This window comes from Eubalaena glacialis, chromosome 1 (assembly GCF_028564815.1).
Source record: "Eubalaena glacialis isolate mEubGla1 chromosome 1, mEubGla1.1.hap2.+ XY, whole genome shotgun sequence".
Taxonomy (NCBI): Eukaryota; Metazoa; Chordata; class Mammalia; order Artiodactyla; family Balaenidae; genus Eubalaena; species Eubalaena glacialis.
Genome location: NC_083716.1, coordinates 161,018,684 through 161,039,931, shown reverse-complemented (window position 1 = coordinate 161,039,931; position 21,248 = coordinate 161,018,684). Strand labels below are relative to the sequence as shown.

At 38.6% G+C, this 21,248-nt stretch overlaps 1 protein-coding gene across 1 annotated transcript in view; it reads left to right on the top strand.

Moving 5' to 3' along the window:
* NEB (nebulin) overlaps positions 1-21,248 on the top strand; it is a 229,620-nt gene that overhangs the window by 142,911 nt on the left and 65,461 nt on the right. The window contains exons 89-111 of the mRNA XM_061183866.1: positions 852-1,163; positions 1,964-2,167; positions 2,888-2,992; positions 3,585-3,692; positions 4,547-4,858; positions 6,893-7,096; positions 7,453-7,557; positions 11,407-11,511; positions 11,613-11,924; positions 12,627-12,731; positions 13,280-13,378; positions 13,580-13,681; positions 13,809-13,916; positions 15,041-15,352; positions 16,688-16,792; positions 16,919-17,023; positions 17,396-17,503; positions 18,315-18,422; positions 18,524-18,637; positions 19,085-19,282; positions 19,672-19,776; positions 20,475-20,579; positions 20,677-20,781. Coding sequence (XP_061039849.1) covers positions 852-1,163; positions 1,964-2,167; positions 2,888-2,992; positions 3,585-3,692; positions 4,547-4,858; positions 6,893-7,096; positions 7,453-7,557; positions 11,407-11,511; positions 11,613-11,924; positions 12,627-12,731; positions 13,280-13,378; positions 13,580-13,681; positions 13,809-13,916; positions 15,041-15,352; positions 16,688-16,792; positions 16,919-17,023; positions 17,396-17,503; positions 18,315-18,422; positions 18,524-18,637; positions 19,085-19,282; positions 19,672-19,776; positions 20,475-20,579; positions 20,677-20,781 — 3,546 coding nt within the window. The remainder of the gene's footprint in view (positions 1-851; positions 1,164-1,963; positions 2,168-2,887; positions 2,993-3,584; positions 3,693-4,546; positions 4,859-6,892; positions 7,097-7,452; positions 7,558-11,406; positions 11,512-11,612; positions 11,925-12,626; positions 12,732-13,279; positions 13,379-13,579; positions 13,682-13,808; positions 13,917-15,040; positions 15,353-16,687; positions 16,793-16,918; positions 17,024-17,395; positions 17,504-18,314; positions 18,423-18,523; positions 18,638-19,084; positions 19,283-19,671; positions 19,777-20,474; positions 20,580-20,676; positions 20,782-21,248) is intronic.

Genomic DNA, 21,248 nt, shown 5'->3' with positions numbered 1-21,248 from the left:
TTTTTATCTTAGTATCCAGCTGTCTCTTCCTTCTTATTTCTCATTTTTATCTCTAAAAAGGCATAGCCAATCCATAGTATCTGCCTTATTCCCAGCTCTCTCTCTCTCCCTTTTGTCCAAACTTTCCTATGTTATCCAAATATAGGAAAGAAACAAATTATCTTACTCTTGTCCTAAGACACTGAGAACAAGTGTGGAATAGATGGAAACTCTTATCCACAGGCCTTTTGTTGTCATCTTCTGATTCAAACCAACAACCTTGTCTTCCATTCCTGAAACATGCTCCTTTCTTGTCTGTCTCCAAAACCACACATATGACTTTTTCCTACCTGAAGTACCTTCAGTACCCTTGGGGACCATCTAACCTAATTTCCACTTGCCAGGCAACCTTAGGGACAATGATTATCCCCACTGTGCCTTACTTTTCCCATTTGAAATATGTGATAATACTAATATCCACATCATAGAGATGTTCTGAGGATTAAATGAGGTTATAATTGCCACGATTCAACTATTTTTAACCAAAAAATTCAGCAGTTGCATATGAATCAACCTAATACATTTGAAGCACTCATAATAGTGTCTGACATATAGTGATTGCTAGTAAATGTTAGCTATTATTTTTTTATTACTCTTGTTCACCATACTATTTCCCTCCTGATTTGTTCGTGTCCTCTGTGAAACTATCTATAATAGCCCTAATTTCTTTAAAGTGAACTAAAATATGTAATAACTACCAATTTGAGCCAATTTACATTAAGGCTAAAAAAATATTCCAAAACCATTTAATGAAAAGTCCTCTTCATACATTATGTCCATATGTCTTTTTATCTTATTTTTTACAACTTTAGTACAAATACAAAGAAGGTTACCGTAAGCAACTGGGCCACCACGTGGGTTTCCGCAGCCTACAAGATGACCCCAAATTGGTATGGTCTATACATGCTGCCAAGATCCAGAGTGACATAGAATACAAGAAAGCTTATGAGAAGTCTAAAGAAATCCACAGTACACCGTTGGACATGATGTCCATTGTTCAGGCCAAGAAATGCCAGGTCCTGGTTAGCGACATTGATTATCGCAATTATCTGCACCAGTGGACGTGTCTGCCAGACCAGAATGATGTGATCCAGGCGAAGAAAGCCTACAAACTGCAGAGCGATGTGCGTATCCTGTCTCCAGACTCTTGGGGAGATGTGTGTCTATGTGTTTAATCACAGAGTATTCCTTAAGGATGTAATTTAAACAGTAATCTTAATAGAATCTAACATATTCTGTATTTTCCTGTAGAGTTTTTCTGAATATTTTCTATCTTATGGAGGATTCCTTCTTATAAGGCCTTATTCATCAGATGAAAATCACTCTCTTATTCTATGTAACTAAGTAGAAAATTTCAATCCCAGTTGTCCTGATCCATTACATTTGCATGATCAGGTATCTAAATGTCAGAAACAGATGTAAGCATAAAAAAATGTTGGATTTCAAGTTTATCTGACACATATAGGAAAAATGTGTATATATATATATTTAAATAATATGTTTAGAGAGAGAGAAAGAGGCAAGGTGTACATAGATATAAGTATGTATTTTGCTTTTCATTATACATGCTTCTAAGAAACTTTTTCTCCCAAATTCCTACAGAAGTTATCCCCAGTGTCACATAAAAGGCAGATTTCAAGTAGTGAGCACAGAAGCTCAACCTTGCATAAAAACAAAATTATGTGCCATTGCTGTCTGTCATTCCACAGGTGCTAGTTGTTAGCCCTGCTTCAGTTCCTGTAGGATACTCTGAACTTCTGCCAGAGATGTTAACACTCAAATGTTAACATCGAATGTTGATCCTTGAGTTTCATGGGACTGGCCACCCAGCTGGTTTAAGTAGAGGTAGTGTGTGGTTTGCTGGCATCGTGCTCTAGTAGGCAAATTGACTCTTTTGTACTCTGTGGTCCTCTCCTTCTTGTAGAACACGTACAAATCAGACCTGGAATGGCTGAAGGGTATTGGATGGTTGCCAGAGGGTTCCGTGGACGTGATGAGAGTAAAGAATGCCCAGAATCTCCTGAATGAAAGGTTGTATCGCACAAGGCCTGAGGCCCTCAAATTTACCAGCATTGCTGATACCCCTGAAGTTATTCTGGCAAAGATCAATGCTGTACAGATCAGTGAGGTAAGTCAATTGATGCTATGTTCAGACACATTGAAGAAGTCTCAATAAAAATTATAATTGTGAACTTTAAACTGCTAACACCAGGATTAGAACCTTGAACATTCATGTATCCAGATAGAATTTCATATAGCCCATCAATTAACAGCATCCACATTTCATTTGTTTAGATAATTCTTTGGTCAATATAAGTGTGGTAGGCATCTTCATGTTCCATATTCTCTGAAGTACACCTTGAACACATTTTGTAGACCTTGCCTGTAATACAGGTCCACCAGTTAATACAGTGATCACAATGATCACCTTTTTACTGCTATTCAATGGTGAAATAAGTTGAAAGGTCCAGGGGCAGCCCCAATATTAGACATTATGACAGTTACTTAGGTCAAGAAAGCCAGGACTTGATTTGCAATGTGGATTATCATAGTCACCTGCAATGAGAGCTTACCTGCCAGATAATTACATGTGAATAAATAGAAGAGGATCTATTTACTATCATGCTTCTGACTCGTTTACATTTATATTATAGCACACATGAATGTATTCTTCTTGCTGAAGTCACTTTTGGCACCTTCTAAATAAAAACACAGATGAAAAAAAAATGTGATCTCCATTTACATCTGAACACATCCAAAGAAAACCTCTAATTGTACCTATAATTTTATTCATGTGGTAATTGGCTTATTTACTCATCACGGATCCTTTGTTTTTCATTTTTACCAGCCATTGTATCGTGATGCCTGGGACAAAGAGAAGGCAAATGTGAATGTACCAGCTGACACTCCATTGATGCTGCAGTCCAAGATCAACACCATGCAGATCAGCAACGTAAGGCCTTGCACATCCACTTGCTTCACATAGTGTTCTCTGCCTCACCAAACCTCTCGTCAAAATGCTCCAGAGAGCATTTAGCAAAAGGCATTTCCCTAATATTCCTTTTACTTCTAGTCTTTAATGATAAGTGTCGTTTGTGTGTGCTCGCACACCTACGTATGTGTTTATAATATAGAGACGTGTGTCCTTATCTTTGTTGGAAGGAAAAATGCCGTGGTTTATGCCAAACACACGACATCAAAACATATATATGCATGTATAGTAATACTTAGTTCTCTTTTTAGTGGCCTATCGTTGATTTTTCCCTTTAAAAGCCAAACAATATGTATAATTTTTCTCATTTTCACATGATTTACTATCTTTTAAATTCCCTTCTTTAAAAAAAAGTTACTGGAAGAGAACTTTACTACATGTCATTAAAAATGTACTGGAGCTTAAGTTCAGTATGAATCCAGTCTATTTTATAAATCTTAAGGGGAGATTAATTTTTCAGTGTAACTGTTAACATATTCTTGAACACATCAGTAATGCTGACTCAGTAGCTCCCTCTTCATATTGACTGTGGCACTGCAATCTCCGTTTGCAGAAACAGTATCAGCAAGCTTGGGAAGATGTCAAGATGACCGGCTATGACCTGAGAGCAGATGCCATCGGGATCCGGCATGCCAAGGCTTCCAGGGATATTGCCAGTGATGTGAGAGCTCCTCCTTGCCCGACCTTAACAAACACTAATTCATAGACACTCAGAGAGTTAATACTGTATTAATCTTTAATTTAATTCCCCAGGAATTATATCTAAGTAGAATGAAGGGCATTGTTACTAGTGTCTTGCTTTAAAATCCCCAATTCAAGAACAACTTTGACAGCAGTTTGATGACCCACTTAACTTCTCTGCTTGATTCTGCTCTTCGTATGTTTAAGCACAGATTTTTCTTTTCTTTTCTTTTCAATATCTTCTCAATATCCGTTAATGCATAAACACTTACAGAGATCCAGTGGGTACAAAGAATTCTACTGTTTGTTGAAGTGCAGCATGCATAGGTGGTTCCTGTGATAATTTTATGCAGTACATGGACAAGCATTTTTAAAATAGTTACGTTGGTTTTAATGTGTGCTAGAAAAATACTGATTTTTTTTCCCATTTAAATAGGACTATAAATTTTAAAATAAAAATATTCAATAAGTTTAAACTTTAAAATATATTTACTTAGACAAAGAATCAAGTTGACAAAGTAAAGTATGAAGTACAGGTGGTGCTTTGTGGCAAAACATGTGAGAATGGCAAACAGTGACTGAAGTCTGGGAAACAGTGGGCAACCCTATATTGGAATCCAGAAGCACAATTCTTGCCTTTGAGGTGTTCACAATGTTTTCATGCTTACAGAAGACGAACCAATGTATCAAGAAGTATAAAACTTATAGTATGAATTCAAAGAAAAACAATGCCCCAAAAAGGGTAATGTAAGGGAGATGGAGTTATTGAGTAGGCTGTCTAGAAAAAGTGAGTTTGGAGAAACAATTCTTCTTTCTTCTGTTCACATCCACCAGTATCTATACAAAACTGCTTACGAGAAACAGAAGGGTCATTACATTGGGTGTCGCAATGCCAAGGAAGATCCTAAACTGGTCTGGGCAGCAAATGTGTTGAAGATGCAGAATGACAGGCTGTACAAAAAGGCCTACAATGACCACAAGGCCAAGATCACCATCCCGACAGACATGGTGTCCATCAATGCTGCCAAAGAAGGCCAGGCATTAGCAAGCGATATGGACTATCGCCACTACCTACACCAGTGGTCTTGCTTTCCTGACCAGAATGATGTGATCCAAGCCAGGAAAGCCTATGACCTGCAGAGTGATGTAAGTTGTTGCTTGTGGTGCCCGAGGGGTGAGCTATTGCCCAGGAAGACAGCCTTCCACAGCTTTGCCCGGTCACTCCTGCCAGTGCTCAGGAAAACGCAATTCTCCCTGCCTAAGCACTTACTTCCCTTTAGTACTTTACCAAGTTTATTAATCACAAGCCGTAATGCTGGGCTTATTCAGAAAGTTTTCATCTTCGTTGCTAGTGGTGCTACCAGAATTTTTCTATAGATTTGTTAATGTGTGCACTGTTTGTAGTTTATTAAACATAGGCATCTTCATGGTTCTTCAATTGAATGACAGGGGCTGTCTTCCTTGAAATTAATTTTAAAGGTTAGCAGCATGCTCCAAACTCACTAGTTTCCCTTAACTTGGTATTCTTCACAACATTGTTTTATTAATTTACCTAAAGTATTTTTAGATTTACTTATCTTTTTGCCGATTTAATCTTTTGAAAATGATGAATTCCATCAGGATGTTTGTTTCTTGTACAGAATTAATACCTTCTTTTAATTATCTGAACTTGGTTGCCTTAAGCTTCAAGAGATGCTTTCTCATAATGAATGAGTTTGTTATAGAAAAGTATATCCATCATTTGAAATGAATTGCCAGCTGGTGGATTTAGTCCCATTTCTAGATAAATGCAGTCTCTTCATTATCCTGAACCACATTAGTATATTAAGGAATGCATATCAATCAAGTTCTTAAAGAATGAGGAAGGGAAGCTTCAAAATCTGTATGTAATCCTCTTCAAGAATCCCTTCTTCCAAATTTTGGGTATCCACAATACTTTACACACTAAAACATATAACATTCTTCATTAAGGTAGAAATTTCCCTACATTTTCACTCCTCTTACTCCCTATTTTAGTTTGATATTTGTATCCTATTAAACAGTTATTAAAATACCATTTCTGAAGAACACAGTTTTTTTTTATGAAATTAATAATTGGTGTTTCACATAGAGCAATTATATCTGGTTAACCACTTAACATATACCTGACAAAACAGGTTTAGATAGCCAAGAAAATGCAAATTCCAATTCAAAGGGAAGTGCTATATTGGAAAAAGAAAACTCAGTTGAGATCAAAATTGTGGAAGTAGGGATTACATTCTTAATTATCCCTTTAAAAGTAATTATTAAACACACCATGTGCCAGGTCTTGTGCTAAGCACTAAAGGTACAATGGGGAATAAAGAAGAACAAGACAAACTTCCTGACTTTAGGGAGTTCACACTGATAAAAAGGAACAGATGTTAACTAGAGAATATCCATAAAAATGGGATGGCTGAGAAAGAATGATCATGACACTATGAAAAATGAGGTGGGGAAAGCTTCTCTGGGAAAGCACTGATTTAGGGGTAAGAAGGGAGAGTATGAGTTTGTTCCATGAGGAGGACACAGGGTGCATTCCTGCAGAATGACCAATGTATGCAAAAGGAGTGGTATGCAAACCACAAACTGAAAGGCCAGTGTGGTCAGAACACATGGGTAAAAGGGAAGCACGTATAAGATGAGGCTGGAAGAATAGGTAGGGACTGATGCTAGACCATCATCACCTTCTAATCTATGTTAAGATTTTGATCTTTATCCTGAGACCAGGGAGAAACCATAGGTTGGGGGGATGTTGTGACATCAGATCTGAATGGTGAATTTTGTAAAGATCATTCTGGCCGTTGTGTGGAGAACTTGCTGGAGAGCCTATTATTATTGATTTAAAAGTCCACCTTGGCTAGTGTGATGATTACCAAAATATTCAAAAATCTTCCACACATCCCCTAAGCAAAGCACTCCTTCTGCATCCTTCTGCTTTCTAGACTATGCATAGGCACCCCAACACAGAGCCCCCTGCCATGGAAAACAAAGTAGGACAAAACACTGCTATGCATATGAGGAATTATTTTTGTCAGGCCCATGCTCGGCTTTATCATTGTTTGTGGAAGAGAAAATGCAACATGAAAAACTGCTTCCTTACTTTACCACAATTTAAAAAAAAAAAAACCCTGCCTCTCCTAACTTTGTTTTCTTTCCCAGGCCATCTATAAGGCTGACTTGGAGTGGCTGCGTGGCATCGGCTGGGTGCCCATAGGGTCTCCCGAAGTACTGAGAGTGAAAAATGCCCAACATATCCTACAAGACAGTGTCTATCGGACACCTGTGGTGAAACTCAAGTACACAAGTATCGTTGACACACCTGAAGTTATCCTTGCTAAATCAAATGCTGAAAATATTAGTATTGTAAGTCACATTTTTCTTCTATATTAAAATTAAGTTCATCTTATAGAAAATGATAAATAATTAACCTGGTAATCTATTTGTAAGATAATAATATTGACGATAGCAAAGATTTTAATAAGTAATATTGACACGGTTGTTTTTTTATTGCCTACTAATTTTAAACCAAAACTCAAAGTATGAATAAAAGGTATTAATACAGATTTCATATTAAATTTGAGTAACTTATGTGAAAAGATTCTGGAAATTTTTACCTTAGTATGAAAAGATTTTGGATCAGAAAAATGGAAAGTTGTGCACTGCAACTAGCAAAATTACAAATTGTGAAGTAATTTTGTTATCGTTGGTTCTTTCCATAGCCAAAGTACAGAGAAGCTTGGGACATGGATAAAACTTCAATCCACATAATGCCAGATACTCCAGAAATTAATCTTGCTAGAGCCAACGCTCTTAATGTGAGCAATGTAAGTACTGCAACAGACTCCCTTTTTGTTTGGAAAGTCACCCAATTGGTATGAAGATATCACTAGGGAACTCTTCATAGCCAAGGAAGAGAAGATTGAGTGGGTAAGGAGGCCCTTGACCAGGAGTGAGGAGAGGGGCAGACCCCTGGCTCTCAGTCACTGGGCAAGGCCAGTTATGGTGAAGCAATGTCAACAGGACAGAAGAGAGAAGGGAACAAGGAGAAGAAAGATAATGAAAGAGGAATGAAGAGACACACAAAGAAGAAAGGGGAATTAACAACAGATTCAGACGAACACAAAATAATTATGAGAATTCTTTTCACAACTTTATACAAATTAATTTTAAAACCCAGATCTATAGGGGATTTTTAAGGAAGTTATAAATTACTAAAATTGAGCCCAGAAAAAGAATAAAAACATATTGCAAGAAATTAATAGGGTATTAAAGACTCTCCTTCCTCCTCTCTGATATCAGGGTCACCCAGAATGATTTCATAGGGGAATTCTTTCCAAACCTCAAAAAATAAACAAACTGACAGAGAGCCTAATGAAAGAAGGAAAGCCATCACCATTATCAAAACTTGTCAAAGAGAGTTCCACTAATGAAAACTGTAGACCAATAATAATGGGGAAAATCTTAAATGAAATATTAACAAATCAAATTCAGTAACACATGAATATGATATGATACAAACAACTAGGCTTCATTCAGGAATGCCAAGAGCGTTCTGTATTCAGAAACCTAATAATGTGATAGAACAAAAGAGAAAAATCGTATGCTCATTTTATTAGATTTAAAAAGACATGTGGCGGGGAGGGGGAAGGGTAATCTGGGACCAAGTGAGAGAGTGGCATGGACTAATGTACACTACCAAATGTAAAATAGATAGCTAGTGGGAAGCAGCTGCATAGCACAGGGAGATCAGCTCAGTGCTTTGTGACCACCTAGAGGAGTGGGATAGGGAGGATGGGAAGGAGACGCAAGAGGAAGGGGATATGGGGATATGTGTATACATATAGCTGATTCACTTTGTTATACAGCAGAAACTAACACACGATTGTAAAGCAATTATACTCCAATAAAGATGTTTAAAAAAAAAAAAAAAAAAAGATGTGTGGGACTTCCCTGGTGGCACGTGGTTAAGAATCCACCTGCCAATGCAGGGGACACGGGTTCGAGCCCTGGTCCGGGAAGATCCCACATGCCGCGGAGCAATTATGCCCGTGAGCCACAACTACTGAAGCCCACACGCCTAGAGCCCATGCTCTGCAGCAAGAGAAGCCACTGCAATGAGAAGCCCACGCACCACAACAAAGAGTAGCCCCCGCTCACCACAACTAGAGAAAGCCCCCATGCAGCAACGAAGACCCAACGCAGCCATAAATAAATACTGATGAATAAAAAACTTTTTTTAAAAGACGTGTGACCAAATCCAATATCCATTCTTATTTTTAAAAATAAAATCTTAGCAAAATAAGAATAAATGAATATTTTCTTGTCATAACTAAGAATAAATCTCATATCAAAGGCCAGGCTCATCCTCAAGTAAGTAAGCTTCTCAGTCAAGTCAGGAATAAAACAAGAATGCCTATAACATTACCATTTATTAATATTTGCTGGAAGTAGCTAAGTGATAAGCTTCTTATTCACAGCAAAATAATTACATAAGAATAAGTATAAGAGATAAATATTGGAAAGAACAAGGCAAACTTATCATTATTTGCAGAATAAATCATTACATGCCCAGGGAAAGGAAGAGAATCCACTAAAAAGTCTATTAGATAAAAAGAGAATTCGCTTACATGGCTAGCTTCACAGTTTAAGAAAGTTCAAGAAATGTACCACTTTCATGGATCACAGAGATTTTACTGTGTGTAGAACAAGTATGACCTTAGAAGAAGGATACTACCTTAATGCAGTCCACCATGGCTTGGAACTTTGCATCTTTCAAAACATAATAAATCTTTGTGAGAGAAGGAGCCTTCCAAGCAAGGATTACTCACCGTATGCCAAACTGCACCACCAACTCTATTGTAATGAGCCTCTTGGGAGCTAATTTTTTCCAAGGGCTGGGAAGAAAACAACATTTTGAGGCATTGGTACATTTTTTGTTTTGGACCAGAATCAGTATGTGGTGCAGTGTACTCTTATTGCCAAGTGACTGGATGGAGAAACAGCCAGCTCTTCACTGCAGTATAGACTCCTCCGCCTCTTCCTTCTGAGCCATAGGTATCTTTGGTAGGGGAATTCTGGAAAGTCTCATGTGCTCTCTTTTACATGATAAATTTCTCAGCTGGAAATACCAGAAGCCTACCATTAGTATCATGATATAAACAAGACTAGTAATTGAAACTATGCCAAAAGTAAAGTTGTTAAATTTAGATATTTAGATACTAATGAGAATGACTTTTGTTTTGGAAGAAATCAAACATCCTATTTGAATGTTAACCAAAATATACACTTTCTTCATACATGATGTTGCCAGTAGTATAATCTCGATAAAATCCACTATTTTAAATTATTTCCATCATTTAGAAAGTACAACTTTTGCAGAATATTTGTATATCATTTTATGGGTAACCAAGCAAATCCATGTTAAATTAACTCATTTAATCTTCACACTAATCACACGGGTAAGACTGTTATTTTGTTTTTATCATATGGGAAACTTGAGACTTAAAAATATTAAGGAATTTGCCCACATTCTCAAAGTTAGTAGGTGAAGAAGTTAGGTCTCAAGCGCAATTTCTTTTGTAGTTCAAATAAAAAATATATTTGACCACATAAACAAAAAAAGTATATTACATAAGAAAAAATAGTGTAACAGTATATGTAATAAAACAAAATAAATTTTAAAAGTTTAAATAACATAATTACAAATTTGCATGAAATATTCTCTAGTATAATACATTTAAATGTGGAGAACACTTTTTTCTTTTGTACAAAAAAAGTCAAATGTTAAAATTGGACCACCCAAAATTCATACAAAAACTTGAATGAAAATTCATATAAAACTTGTCCATTACAAGGACAAAATTTATCTAAGCACTCATTTTTCAAATATGAAAAGGCCATGAAACTGTCAATGATTGAAATTCACTTCTCCTTTCTGCACTGTTCAAGCTCCCATAGTGATAGGTATGATTTCTGATTTATACATTTAAATTACTCTTATTTCTGAGTCTTTCTGACATCGTCAGTACAGAAGGTATCCACTTAAATGTGAATATATTTTTAGAAGGCTATTTGTAAATCAGTCACTGCTTTAACTGACTTCTCTTTACAAACAAAACAGTGCTACACTTAGAAAATAGCCGTTACATCCAATGGTGCTTCAGAAAGAAAATCTAACATTCCCAAACAATGTGCATCATCAATCGTATTAGAAGATCTAAGAAACCATACAGAGAGGAAAAAAACTCAAGTGTAAAAAGTTTTTAATTCTGAAGATTAAAAATTGAATTGAATTAAATAAATAGAATTATTAAGCTAGAGAAATTCAATACTAGCCTGCCAATGTCTGAACTTAAACATATCCCAGTGCTACTAATACACCAATACAAGAAGCAGATAAACCCTTTTACATAAATCATGAACAACTACATCAAAGCTATAATTCAAAAAAAAAAGAAAAGAAAGAACTCTTGTCAAGCCCACATCTTTGGATTCCAGACATGATTTTGTTCTCCAGTACACTGGTACAGAATGATTCTTTCACCTATTCTCTTTTTTTAAACTGGTTCTGGGACTTCAAAAACTGCACCCCTCTGATATTAATTCTACTTGAACCCTTGGAGTCATTAGTAACTTTGAATCTGGAACGATACCTTATTTTTCCTCCTCTTCAGAAAATTTACCGCGAAGGTTGGGATGCGATGAAGATGAGCTGTGATGTACGGCTGGATGCCATCCCCATCCAGGCCGCCAAGGCCTCCAGGGAGATCGCCAGTGATGTGAGTGTGGCCTTGTGTAACTCCTCAGTTTCTCAAACAAATGCCCTAGGTGCATTGAGAGTTCGTGCTGTGATCCATCTGCTTTGTTTTTCTGTCTCCAGTATAAATACAAGCTTGACCATGAGAAGCAGAAGGGACACTACATGGGTACCCTCACAGCCAGGGATGACAACAAGATCCACTGGGCCCTCATAGCTGGCAAGATTCAGAATGAAAGAGAATACCGGCTGCACTGGGCCAAATGGAAGTCTAAGTTCCAGAGCCCTCCGGATATGCTTTCCATCACGCACTCTAAACATTGCCAGGCTCTGGTCAGCGACATTGATTATCGCAATTACCTGCACCAATGGATGTGCATGCCTGACCAGCGCGACGTGATTCAGGCCAGGAAAGCCTACGATCTGCAAAGCGATGTGAGTGGGCTGCATTTTAGCCTGAGCTCTTGCATCATTTTCCCATGACTCCCAGAAAGTTTATGTCATTAAATCCTTGCATCATCACTTCACATCTTTATATAGCGAAGAATTTGGTTTTGGTTAGACCTTATAGTATGGTATCAAAATCACCAGAGCCATGAAGGATCTGGACTTTGTATCAAGAAGTAAGTGGTAGTGTGAATATAGTTCTTAACTGTTTCCGGTTAAAGACAGCTACTCTGAAAATATTATTTTAATAGAATTTAAGTAGCAACAGAGGTTTAAATTGTAACTAAAATATCAGCAGTCCATGGGCAGGATGTAGTCACAGATACGCTATTTTAGTTGACACAGTATTTTTAAATTTTGAATTAAGTTGCCAAGGTTTTTAAATCAGGGAATTTTGTGTACAAATCTAAGGGTTCCCATTTTTATTGAAAAAAAATCAGAGGATGCAGCTCCAGACATGCATTAGCCCTTGGCAACAATAACCTGGAGCTGAATTGAGGCTAACCCCCTTTAAATAGCAAATATATCCCCAGGTGGTTTTTCATACCACCTGGCCTCATAGTTAATTTACTTATGTTACTTGTCTGGCTGCTTGAGTATGTCATTCTTAAATTGCATTTCTCCATCAGACCAATGGATAGAATAAATATGACCAGGGTCACTGACTTCTTCCTCGTCTTATTTTCACAGGCTATTTACAAGGCTGACTTGGAATGGTTACGTGGGATCGGCTGGATGCCAAATGACTCTGTTTCTGTCAATCATGCCAAGCACGCTGCAGATATCTTCAGTGAGGTATTCCAGGATCTTATCCTGCCATTCAGCACATTTCCTAAGAGACTGAACAAAAAATATACGAGCCAAAATGCAGTCATTCCCTATCAGCAGTTTTAACAATTTCAATTGCTGTCATTTAAGCCAGACGTACATTTTTCTAAAATAATCCTGTACTGTCCCTTTCACCTTATGGAATCACATCCATCTACACTCAACAGTGCTTAGAATTGTATAAATAGAAAACTTCTTTTGTCAGCAATAGCAATACACTTGAGAGAAATTTGTCCAGTTGAAAAAAAAAATGCACTGAGTTCACATAATGATACATTACATGGCTTTGGGAGCTAACCAAACCTGCTACTTTAAAATCTGTGGAAGGTGTAAGAAGTCAACCCATTTGTTAAAAAATAAAACGCTAAGAAGAAAGCCAAATTGCCAGGAAGATGCCATTGACATACGGCATTCTATGCCTCTAGTAGAGAAGGGTCCTTAAATGCAGCATATCTTTATCAACTCACACAGGACCAGAGACTACAGCTATCTAAAAGATATTTTCTTTCCCATAGAAAAAATATCGCACAAAAATAGAAACTCTCAACTTTACTCCCGTGGATGACAGAGTTGATTATGTGACAGCAAAACAAAGTGGTGAAATCCTAAATGATGTAAGTATATGACTATCATTCTAAAATTGCTCTGTTGGGAAGATATCATTTCCAAAGCTTTTCCACGTACTTACACTCAGCGTGCAGTCATTGTCTGAGATACAGATTGTAAACGTTGAGATGAATGATGCTAGCATTTGCTTGGACAACATTATGTTTTCTTAATATCAAAGAACTTACCAACTTTCTTCTCATTTCTAGATTAAATACCGAAAAGATTGGAATGACACCAAATCAAAGTACACCCTCACAGAAACCCCTCAGCTGCACGCTGCCCAGGAGGCAGCCCGAATACTGGACCAGGTATGGATTTTACCTGGATGCCTGGCACTTTGTATGGGGACAGAGGACCATAACATAACAATAGGAGACTTATCCCTCCATTCTGACTCCTTGGTTTAACCCTTTGTCATGGCTCTCTGTCTTTTAGTATCTCTACAAGGAAAGCTGGGAGAAACAGAAAGCCACCAGTTACATTTTGCCTCCGGACGCTGTACCGTTTGTTCATGCCCATCACTCTAGTGACGTTCAGAGCGAGGTAATTTATTCTGATATGAGTGTGCTTTGCAAAGGCTGGACCTTCCCTGTGCAGGAACCCATTTATGCTAAGGCATGTAGCGTAATGGAGAGTTCCTGGTTGGCTGGCAGGCCTGGCCAGGCTTGGGGATGGTCAGAGTACCTGCTCCCTTCTGGTCCTTTTCCCATGGGCTTTTGTCATTCTTCATCTTTTTTTTCTTGGCTTCTTTAAAAACTATCGTTTGAAGTCTTTGTTTTTTCTTCTATTCCCTGCTTCCCTAAAATCTCTAAGCCTTCAAATACAATATTGCCAGAATTAGAAAATAAGTGTATATTTTTCTATTTTTAAATTGATATTTCTTCATATCTATCTATTTATTTCAATGTTTCTGTTTTGTTTTGTTTTTTAGCAAAGTGGTAAAAATAGATTTTATTTAAAAACTATAGCAAAAGGGGAAAAGCAACCTCATTACAGAACAGGGCTCAAGTCCAAATACAGAAAGGACAATTGAAGATTTATAGCCAAGGAACAGTGAGGGGTCCAGTGGACAGAAAGTTACTAAAAGGAGATATCAAGGATAGGGGGATTCCTGCTAAACTCTGCTAAAATTTAACAGAATTTTTGCTAAAACTGGGCTATGCAGCCCCAGCAAAGATAGAGACCAAAGTGGAGTCCTCATCAAGAAGAGGGCCCAGGGGAGCCTGACTAAAGTTTGATCAATGAGAGAGTCTGTCAGTACTTACGTGGTTCTCCTTAAATAATTACATCTACTGAGCGAAATAATGATTATTTTATTTCTATTATTTTATACAAAAGATTTATATATAATCTTGCAATTATTTCGTGCAACCTTGTTGCTCTTTCTCTTTTACTTTTAAAAAAAAATATCTTTATTGGAGTATAATTGCTTTACAATGTTGTGTTAGTTTCTGCGGTACAACAAAGTGAATCAGCTGTATGTGTGCACATATCCCCATATCCCCTCCCTCTTGAGCCTCCCTCCCACCCTATTTCAATGTTTTTTGATGTTTATTCTTGGGGGAGTAACACAAAAAGCTGGGGGACTGAGTTTGCTGATGTTTCAAGCCCCCTTTGCCTTGTGTGCTTGTCAAAGCTGATGGGATCTCTGTTCCTCTTCCCACCAGCTGAAATACAAAGCTGACCATGTCAAGCAGAAAGGTCATTATGTTGGTGTCCCGACGATGAGAGATGATCCTAAACTGGTTTGGTTCGAGCACGCAGGCCAGATTCAGAACGACAGACTATACAAAGAGCACTATCATAAAACAAAGGGCAGAATCAATATACCTCCTGATATGGTGTCGGTGTTGGCGGCCAAGGAGGGGCAGGCCCTTGTCAGTGATATTGATTACCGCAATTACCTGCACCAATGGATGTGTCACCCTGACCAAAATGATGTTATTCAGGCAAGGAAGGCCTATGACCTACAAAGCGATGTAAGTGATTTTTGTTTCTTAATGATCTAGAAACGTATGGTCTACTCTGAGAATCATAAGCAGCATTCTAGAACCACCAGTCTATGACACTTGGGACCATAAATACTTAGTTTGCTCTCAGAAGGGAATGAAGACTGGATATGAAGTAGAGAAAGGTTGGGAGCAGTGACGGACAGCTTTGCCTACTGACTGTGCATTTCTGAATAACTTTCAAAGTCAATTTTTTAAAAATCTGCTTTTGTACCATCTCTGCCATCAACAACTCCTCACATTTGCATGGAAAATTATCAACTGATTTAAAATAATAATTGGCTGGGGTGGGAGCTGAGATGGAGTTGGGATTTTGGCTATATTAGATGATAGTATAGTCAAGGACCTGGGGATGCTTCCTTCTTGCTTTGCTGAGCATCTCCTTCCTCATGGCATTTATGAAGGAGTTGCTTACAAGGAATCAAAGCAAAGAGGACACAATGTACTGATGAGTTGCATGAGGCCCAGAATCCCTTAGGCAGAGTTTAAAGCTGGGATAGAGAATATATCTCAGGCCACCTCCCACTGAAGCCTGAATCAAGATCTCTACCTGCCGCCAGCACTCTTTAGGGAACAGAAACACAATGCATCGATGTGATGCTCAGGTGCGCCGAGGCGCTAACCCTACCTGGGTCTTCTCATCATTACCAAAACAGAAGCAGGATGTCAAAGACTGCCTGCAGCACAGGTGGTGTACTTGAACATCCCACCTCACTGGTTGCTGCAGGAGGAGGACCACTGTGGAACTTTAATCAGATTAGCAACTCCTCTTCATTTGGTGTGGGATGGCCTGAGAGAATTCAGGAAGTGAGGGGGAAGGGTAGAGATGGGCTGGAGGGACGCTTCCCCCAACCCTACAGTACATGAGCATTTACTTGTGTGATTTCCTTTACTTAGTCTAAATGCCCCCATGTATTTCTATGTAACTATAACTCCCTTGGTAAAATCTTCTCTTATGCTCACAGATGAAAACAATGGTCCCTTACCCTCAACTCCCACAGCATCTGCATGGTCTTCCTCTCATAGCCCTTAACCACTTTGCACTTTATAAGTAACTCCTCTTTACACTTAGAGGCCTTCCTTATACTTATCCCTCAAATAACCTTCCATAGTTCTTCATTTATAGTAACAGGCTCAAGAAATGTTGCTCACGTGTACAGGCGAAATCATGATTGAATCAATGAGACAACAGCCGCTAGAGAGAAAACCCTAAAAAGCTTCTGAACACATTGTTTCTAACCTGCTGCCTGTCATCCTGTGCCTGAGTCATTTATACCTATGTCATGTCTCCCTTCCTCCTCTCAGAATGTCTACAAAGCTGACCTGGAGTGGCTCCGAGGCATTGGTTGGATCCCCCTGGATTCTGTAGACCATGTGAGGGTTACCAAGAACCAGGAAATGGTGACTCAGGTAAGCAAAGCCTGTTCTTCTTACATAAGGCCTGGCCTCCTTACCTGCCATGTGGGGATATGTACCTATCCCCATGTTGGGGGGGGCGAGGGGACACCTGTCTTAATCGTCTCTATTTCTTTGCAGATAAAATATAAGAAAGATGCTCTTGCCAACTATCCTAACTTTACAAGCGTGGTGGATCCTCCAGAGATTGTTCTGGCCAAGATTAACTCAGTCAATCAAAGTGATGTAAGTTTGCTTTGTGTATAATGAGATACACAAACTGGAGACTTAGTTGTCTGTAGTTGAACAGGCTTGTGTAACTCCAGATAACTGCTTGTGAGATGATGGGGAGTAAATTATAAGAAAATCTTTGGGGTAGAATGTCTTAAAAGTCACTAGTAGGTGGTATACTGTACCCACTTTTAGATAATATCTAAATTATTATCCAAAACTTTCCATTATATTAGTTATAATATAAATTATATATCATATAGTGAAATTTAACCAGTTGGTTAATCTCTAAATGTAGACTAATTATTATCTTGCTAGGTAGATCTTGTGAAACTTTAAATATACATTTAGAATAATCAAAGGTTTTGTTTTGTTTTCTCCCCTCAGGTAAAATATAAAGAAACATTTAATAAATTAATAAAGGGCAAGTATACCTTTTCTCCAGATACACCATATATCACCCATTCCAAAGACATGGGAAAACTCTACAGTACCGTAAGTTCCATTTTATGTGACATACAACTCAGTTCCGAATTTTAAGCTCTTGTCAGTATTCACATTCTTGGCTGATTTTGTGAGCAACTGAACTTATAAGGAGAACTATTGTTTTTGTTGTATTTAGTCTTGTTTATTAGAAGTAGCATATTACTCAGGGCAAATAGTGTTTATCCAGCTGGTGTTGTTTGAGCCCCTGTGATGTGCCGGGCCCTGTGAGAGGCACTGAGGAGCTAAAGATCAATGAGACAAACCCTCCAGGAGCCCCTGTAAGTGAGGGAGACATTCAAATAAAGAGAGAGACAATAACCTAACAAGTTAACCTAACAAGCTATGTCACTTCTGGGCACACGTAGGACCAAGCAACTACCAACAGAGAGAAGAGAGGAAAGGCTGGTCCCTCTTTAGCAATCATGTACATATATCTCCAGCCAACAAGTGGTGGACTTGCCCTCCAAATTTTAATTCAGCTAATCTAAAGGTGATGTGTGTGTAGCGTATATGTGTATATGCCGAATGGGAAGCCATCTTTGGTGATTCTCTCTCTGTGTGCAAATTTGTTTTCACTTTTATTAGAACTGTAAATACAGTTAAACTCTGTTATAAAATGCCTCAGGGTCTGTAGATTTAATTTGCAACAAGCCCAAAGACTCTGCCCTGTTCTTAGGTACGCACACTAACAGCTGTTAATGAAGATTTAAGCCTTGCCTTTAAACATGAGTAGTTTACCTTGATTTTACCATTTTCTTTCGAGTGGCATCTGAAAGAAGTTGAATGCAAACTTTTGTTGATACAACTTTCTTTGTCCTAGATACTGTATAAAGGAGCGTGGGAGGGAACCAAGGCCTATGGCTACACCTTGGACGAACGCTATATTCCCATTGTTGGAGCCAAGCATGCCGACTTTGTGAACAGTGAGGTCAGTAGGACTTTTTCCTTTCATAAGTTTGAGAGTCTTTCCAGCCACAAAGGGCTGGTTAGAAAGTCCCAGTGATTTTCAATGTTGCACCTATTTCACAGCTTAAATACAAAGAGACCTATGAGAAGCTGAAGGGTCACTACCTGGCTGGAAAAGAAATCAGTGAGTTCCCCAACGTGGTTCACAGTCTGGATTTCCAAAAGATGAGGAGTGCGGTAAGCAAAGTTCACTGTAACAGAGGATCTGCACACTTAAGTGTAATACTAGTCTGCCTATTTATAATCTGCCCTTTGGTTCAAGATTAGCTGGTGGGTGGGATGGTGAGGAATGAGCCAGTCTTGAGGCTGTCCCCCGCCCCTGCCAGTGAGCCCTGTGCACCTCTGATGGCTGTGAGTTTTCACCCTTTCCCTCCTGCCTCCTCCAAACACAGTGAGGGCTCTGTATTTGGAAAAAGGAGAAAACAAAGTCACTCTTTACCCTGTGTTATAAAAGGATGGGAAATTTTTAAAGAAGAAGAGTATATTAAAGTGTCATTTTTTAACCGTAGTCTATTCTAAAGGTATTGATCTATGTTGAAAATAAGACTCTAAAAGAGATTGATCAGAATAATTTGCATTTAATTCCTTTCTTATTTTTGTCTTCAAAAATATATTATTCTTTAGTTGAACTACAGAAGACATTATGAGGACACCAAAGCAAATGTTCATATCCCCAATGATATGATGAATCATGTGCTGGCTAAAAGGTGCCAGTACATCCTCAGTGACCTGGAGTACCGACACTACTTCCACCACTGGACATCTCTTCCAGAAGAACCCAATGTTATTCGGGTCCAAAACGCGCAGGAGATCTTGAGTGATGTATGATGTCCTTTCTGCAGGTTGACTAAGTTACAGGCTTCACCCAGCCCTGCCTGGGGCCCCATGCTCTAATTGTCCCTGTATTCCTAAACCCTGCTGCTTTTCAATACAAAGTGGCATGAGTAACCTTTTTTGGTGTAAGGATCCCCTTGGAGCAATGAGGCACCTATGTTAAATATTTTATCTGTTCAACACTAGACTAAAACTTAGCTGTTGCTCTCTTCCTAAACTTCTTTAGGCCAGGGCATTAAAGACCTTCAGGTGTTGAGAAACCCACCCTATGACTGCTAAGTACTAAGCACAGCCAAGGGCTGATAGGAAATTATCAAATGCTCGATTGTAAATTGAGTTAGTACCTGTCACCTTTCACAGTTTCTTCTTTCTTGCAGAATGTGTATAAAAGTGACTTGAATTGGCTGAAAGGCATTGGATGCTACGTTTGGGATACACCCCAGATCCTCCATGCCAAGAAATCATATGACCTCCAGAGTCAGGTGAGCCATCTTCTTAGAGGGACTAGCTCACTGTGGATTGATGGGCTCCATGGTGCTCTCAGGGGAGTGATAGCAAGGCTGTCCCTGTGCCCCAGAGAAAGCAGCTTTGACAGTGCATGGTCTGAGGGAACCAAAGGCCCCTGCACAATAAAACCTCTCTGGTGGCCTGTTCTGGTGCTGGCCTTCCTCAGTTTGAGTCTCTCCTGTGATTTAAGGCTATAGACATTTACAGCAGAAAGTTATCTGGGAGGTGTTTCAGAGTGAACTACTCTCAAGCATCTACACCTTAGTTGATTAGGTTAACTGGCAGGGAGTAGAATGCACATGCATACTTTGACCATAAATAGTTAAGTCTTGAAGTAAAAAGTAGACATTTGGGAAATTTCCCAGCAGAAATTCAGCTTGGATAGGGCAGACTAATGGAATGTTGAAATTGAGGGGCTGCTGTCAGGGATGGAGTATGGGCATGGAAAAACAACACAAGGAAGAAGGGACGTGGCGAAGATCTAGACTCCACTCTTGGTCAAGAGAAACTTAGTTTTGACAGCCATGCAAAGTCTCAAACTGTACAACGTATCCTCTGTTAGGATTAAAGCAGAAACCCAGAAATAAAAGTACATCTAAGTAGGCACAAACTGCTAAAGCTGATGGAAGACCTGCATTTTACCATTTTCAGTGACTTTTCTTTTTCTTCACAGATACAATACACGGCAGCAGGTAAAGAAAATCTTAAAAATTATAACCTGGTCACAGATACACCGCTTTACGTGACTGCTCTTCAAAGCGGCATTAATGCCAGTGAGGTGCGTCTTCCTTGTACTTCTCTCCCAGGACAAGCCGTTATTGTCTTTACATATTGTCAAACAATAGACAAGAATAACCCATCCTTTTTGTCTGTAGGTGAAATATAAAGAAAATTATCATCAGATTAAAGACAAATATACGACAGTTCTAGAAACGGTGGATTATGACAGAACCAAGAATCTGAAGGATCTGTATAGCAGTGTGAGTTGAGTTCTCTTTCTTTTCTCTGTATTTGAGTTACCTTTTTCACCTTTATAGACAATAAGAGATGAAAAGGGACAGACAACTTTACCCCCAAAGGTCTTTCCAATCTTTTTCCCGGACCTTTAAATTCCTACTTTATCTTGTAAGTCCTCATGGTTACAAGTAAATCAGCCCCGATTTGAATATTGTTCTATTTCATGCAGTTGACACAAATTCACCAACTCCTTCCTTATTGCAGACAGGTACTGTTGAAGCTCTTCTTTGTTGACCCTAGACTTGTTTTTCCGTGGCTTCTCCCTTGGCCAGTGACTTACAGACCAACAGAGGCACACTTTTTTTCCTGCCTCTGAATTGGTTACATTTTTAAACTTCATTTTGAAATAATTTTAGATTTACAGAAGCACTGCAAAAATAGTACGGAGAATTTCCTCATACTTTTCTCTATAGTACAACTATCAAAACTA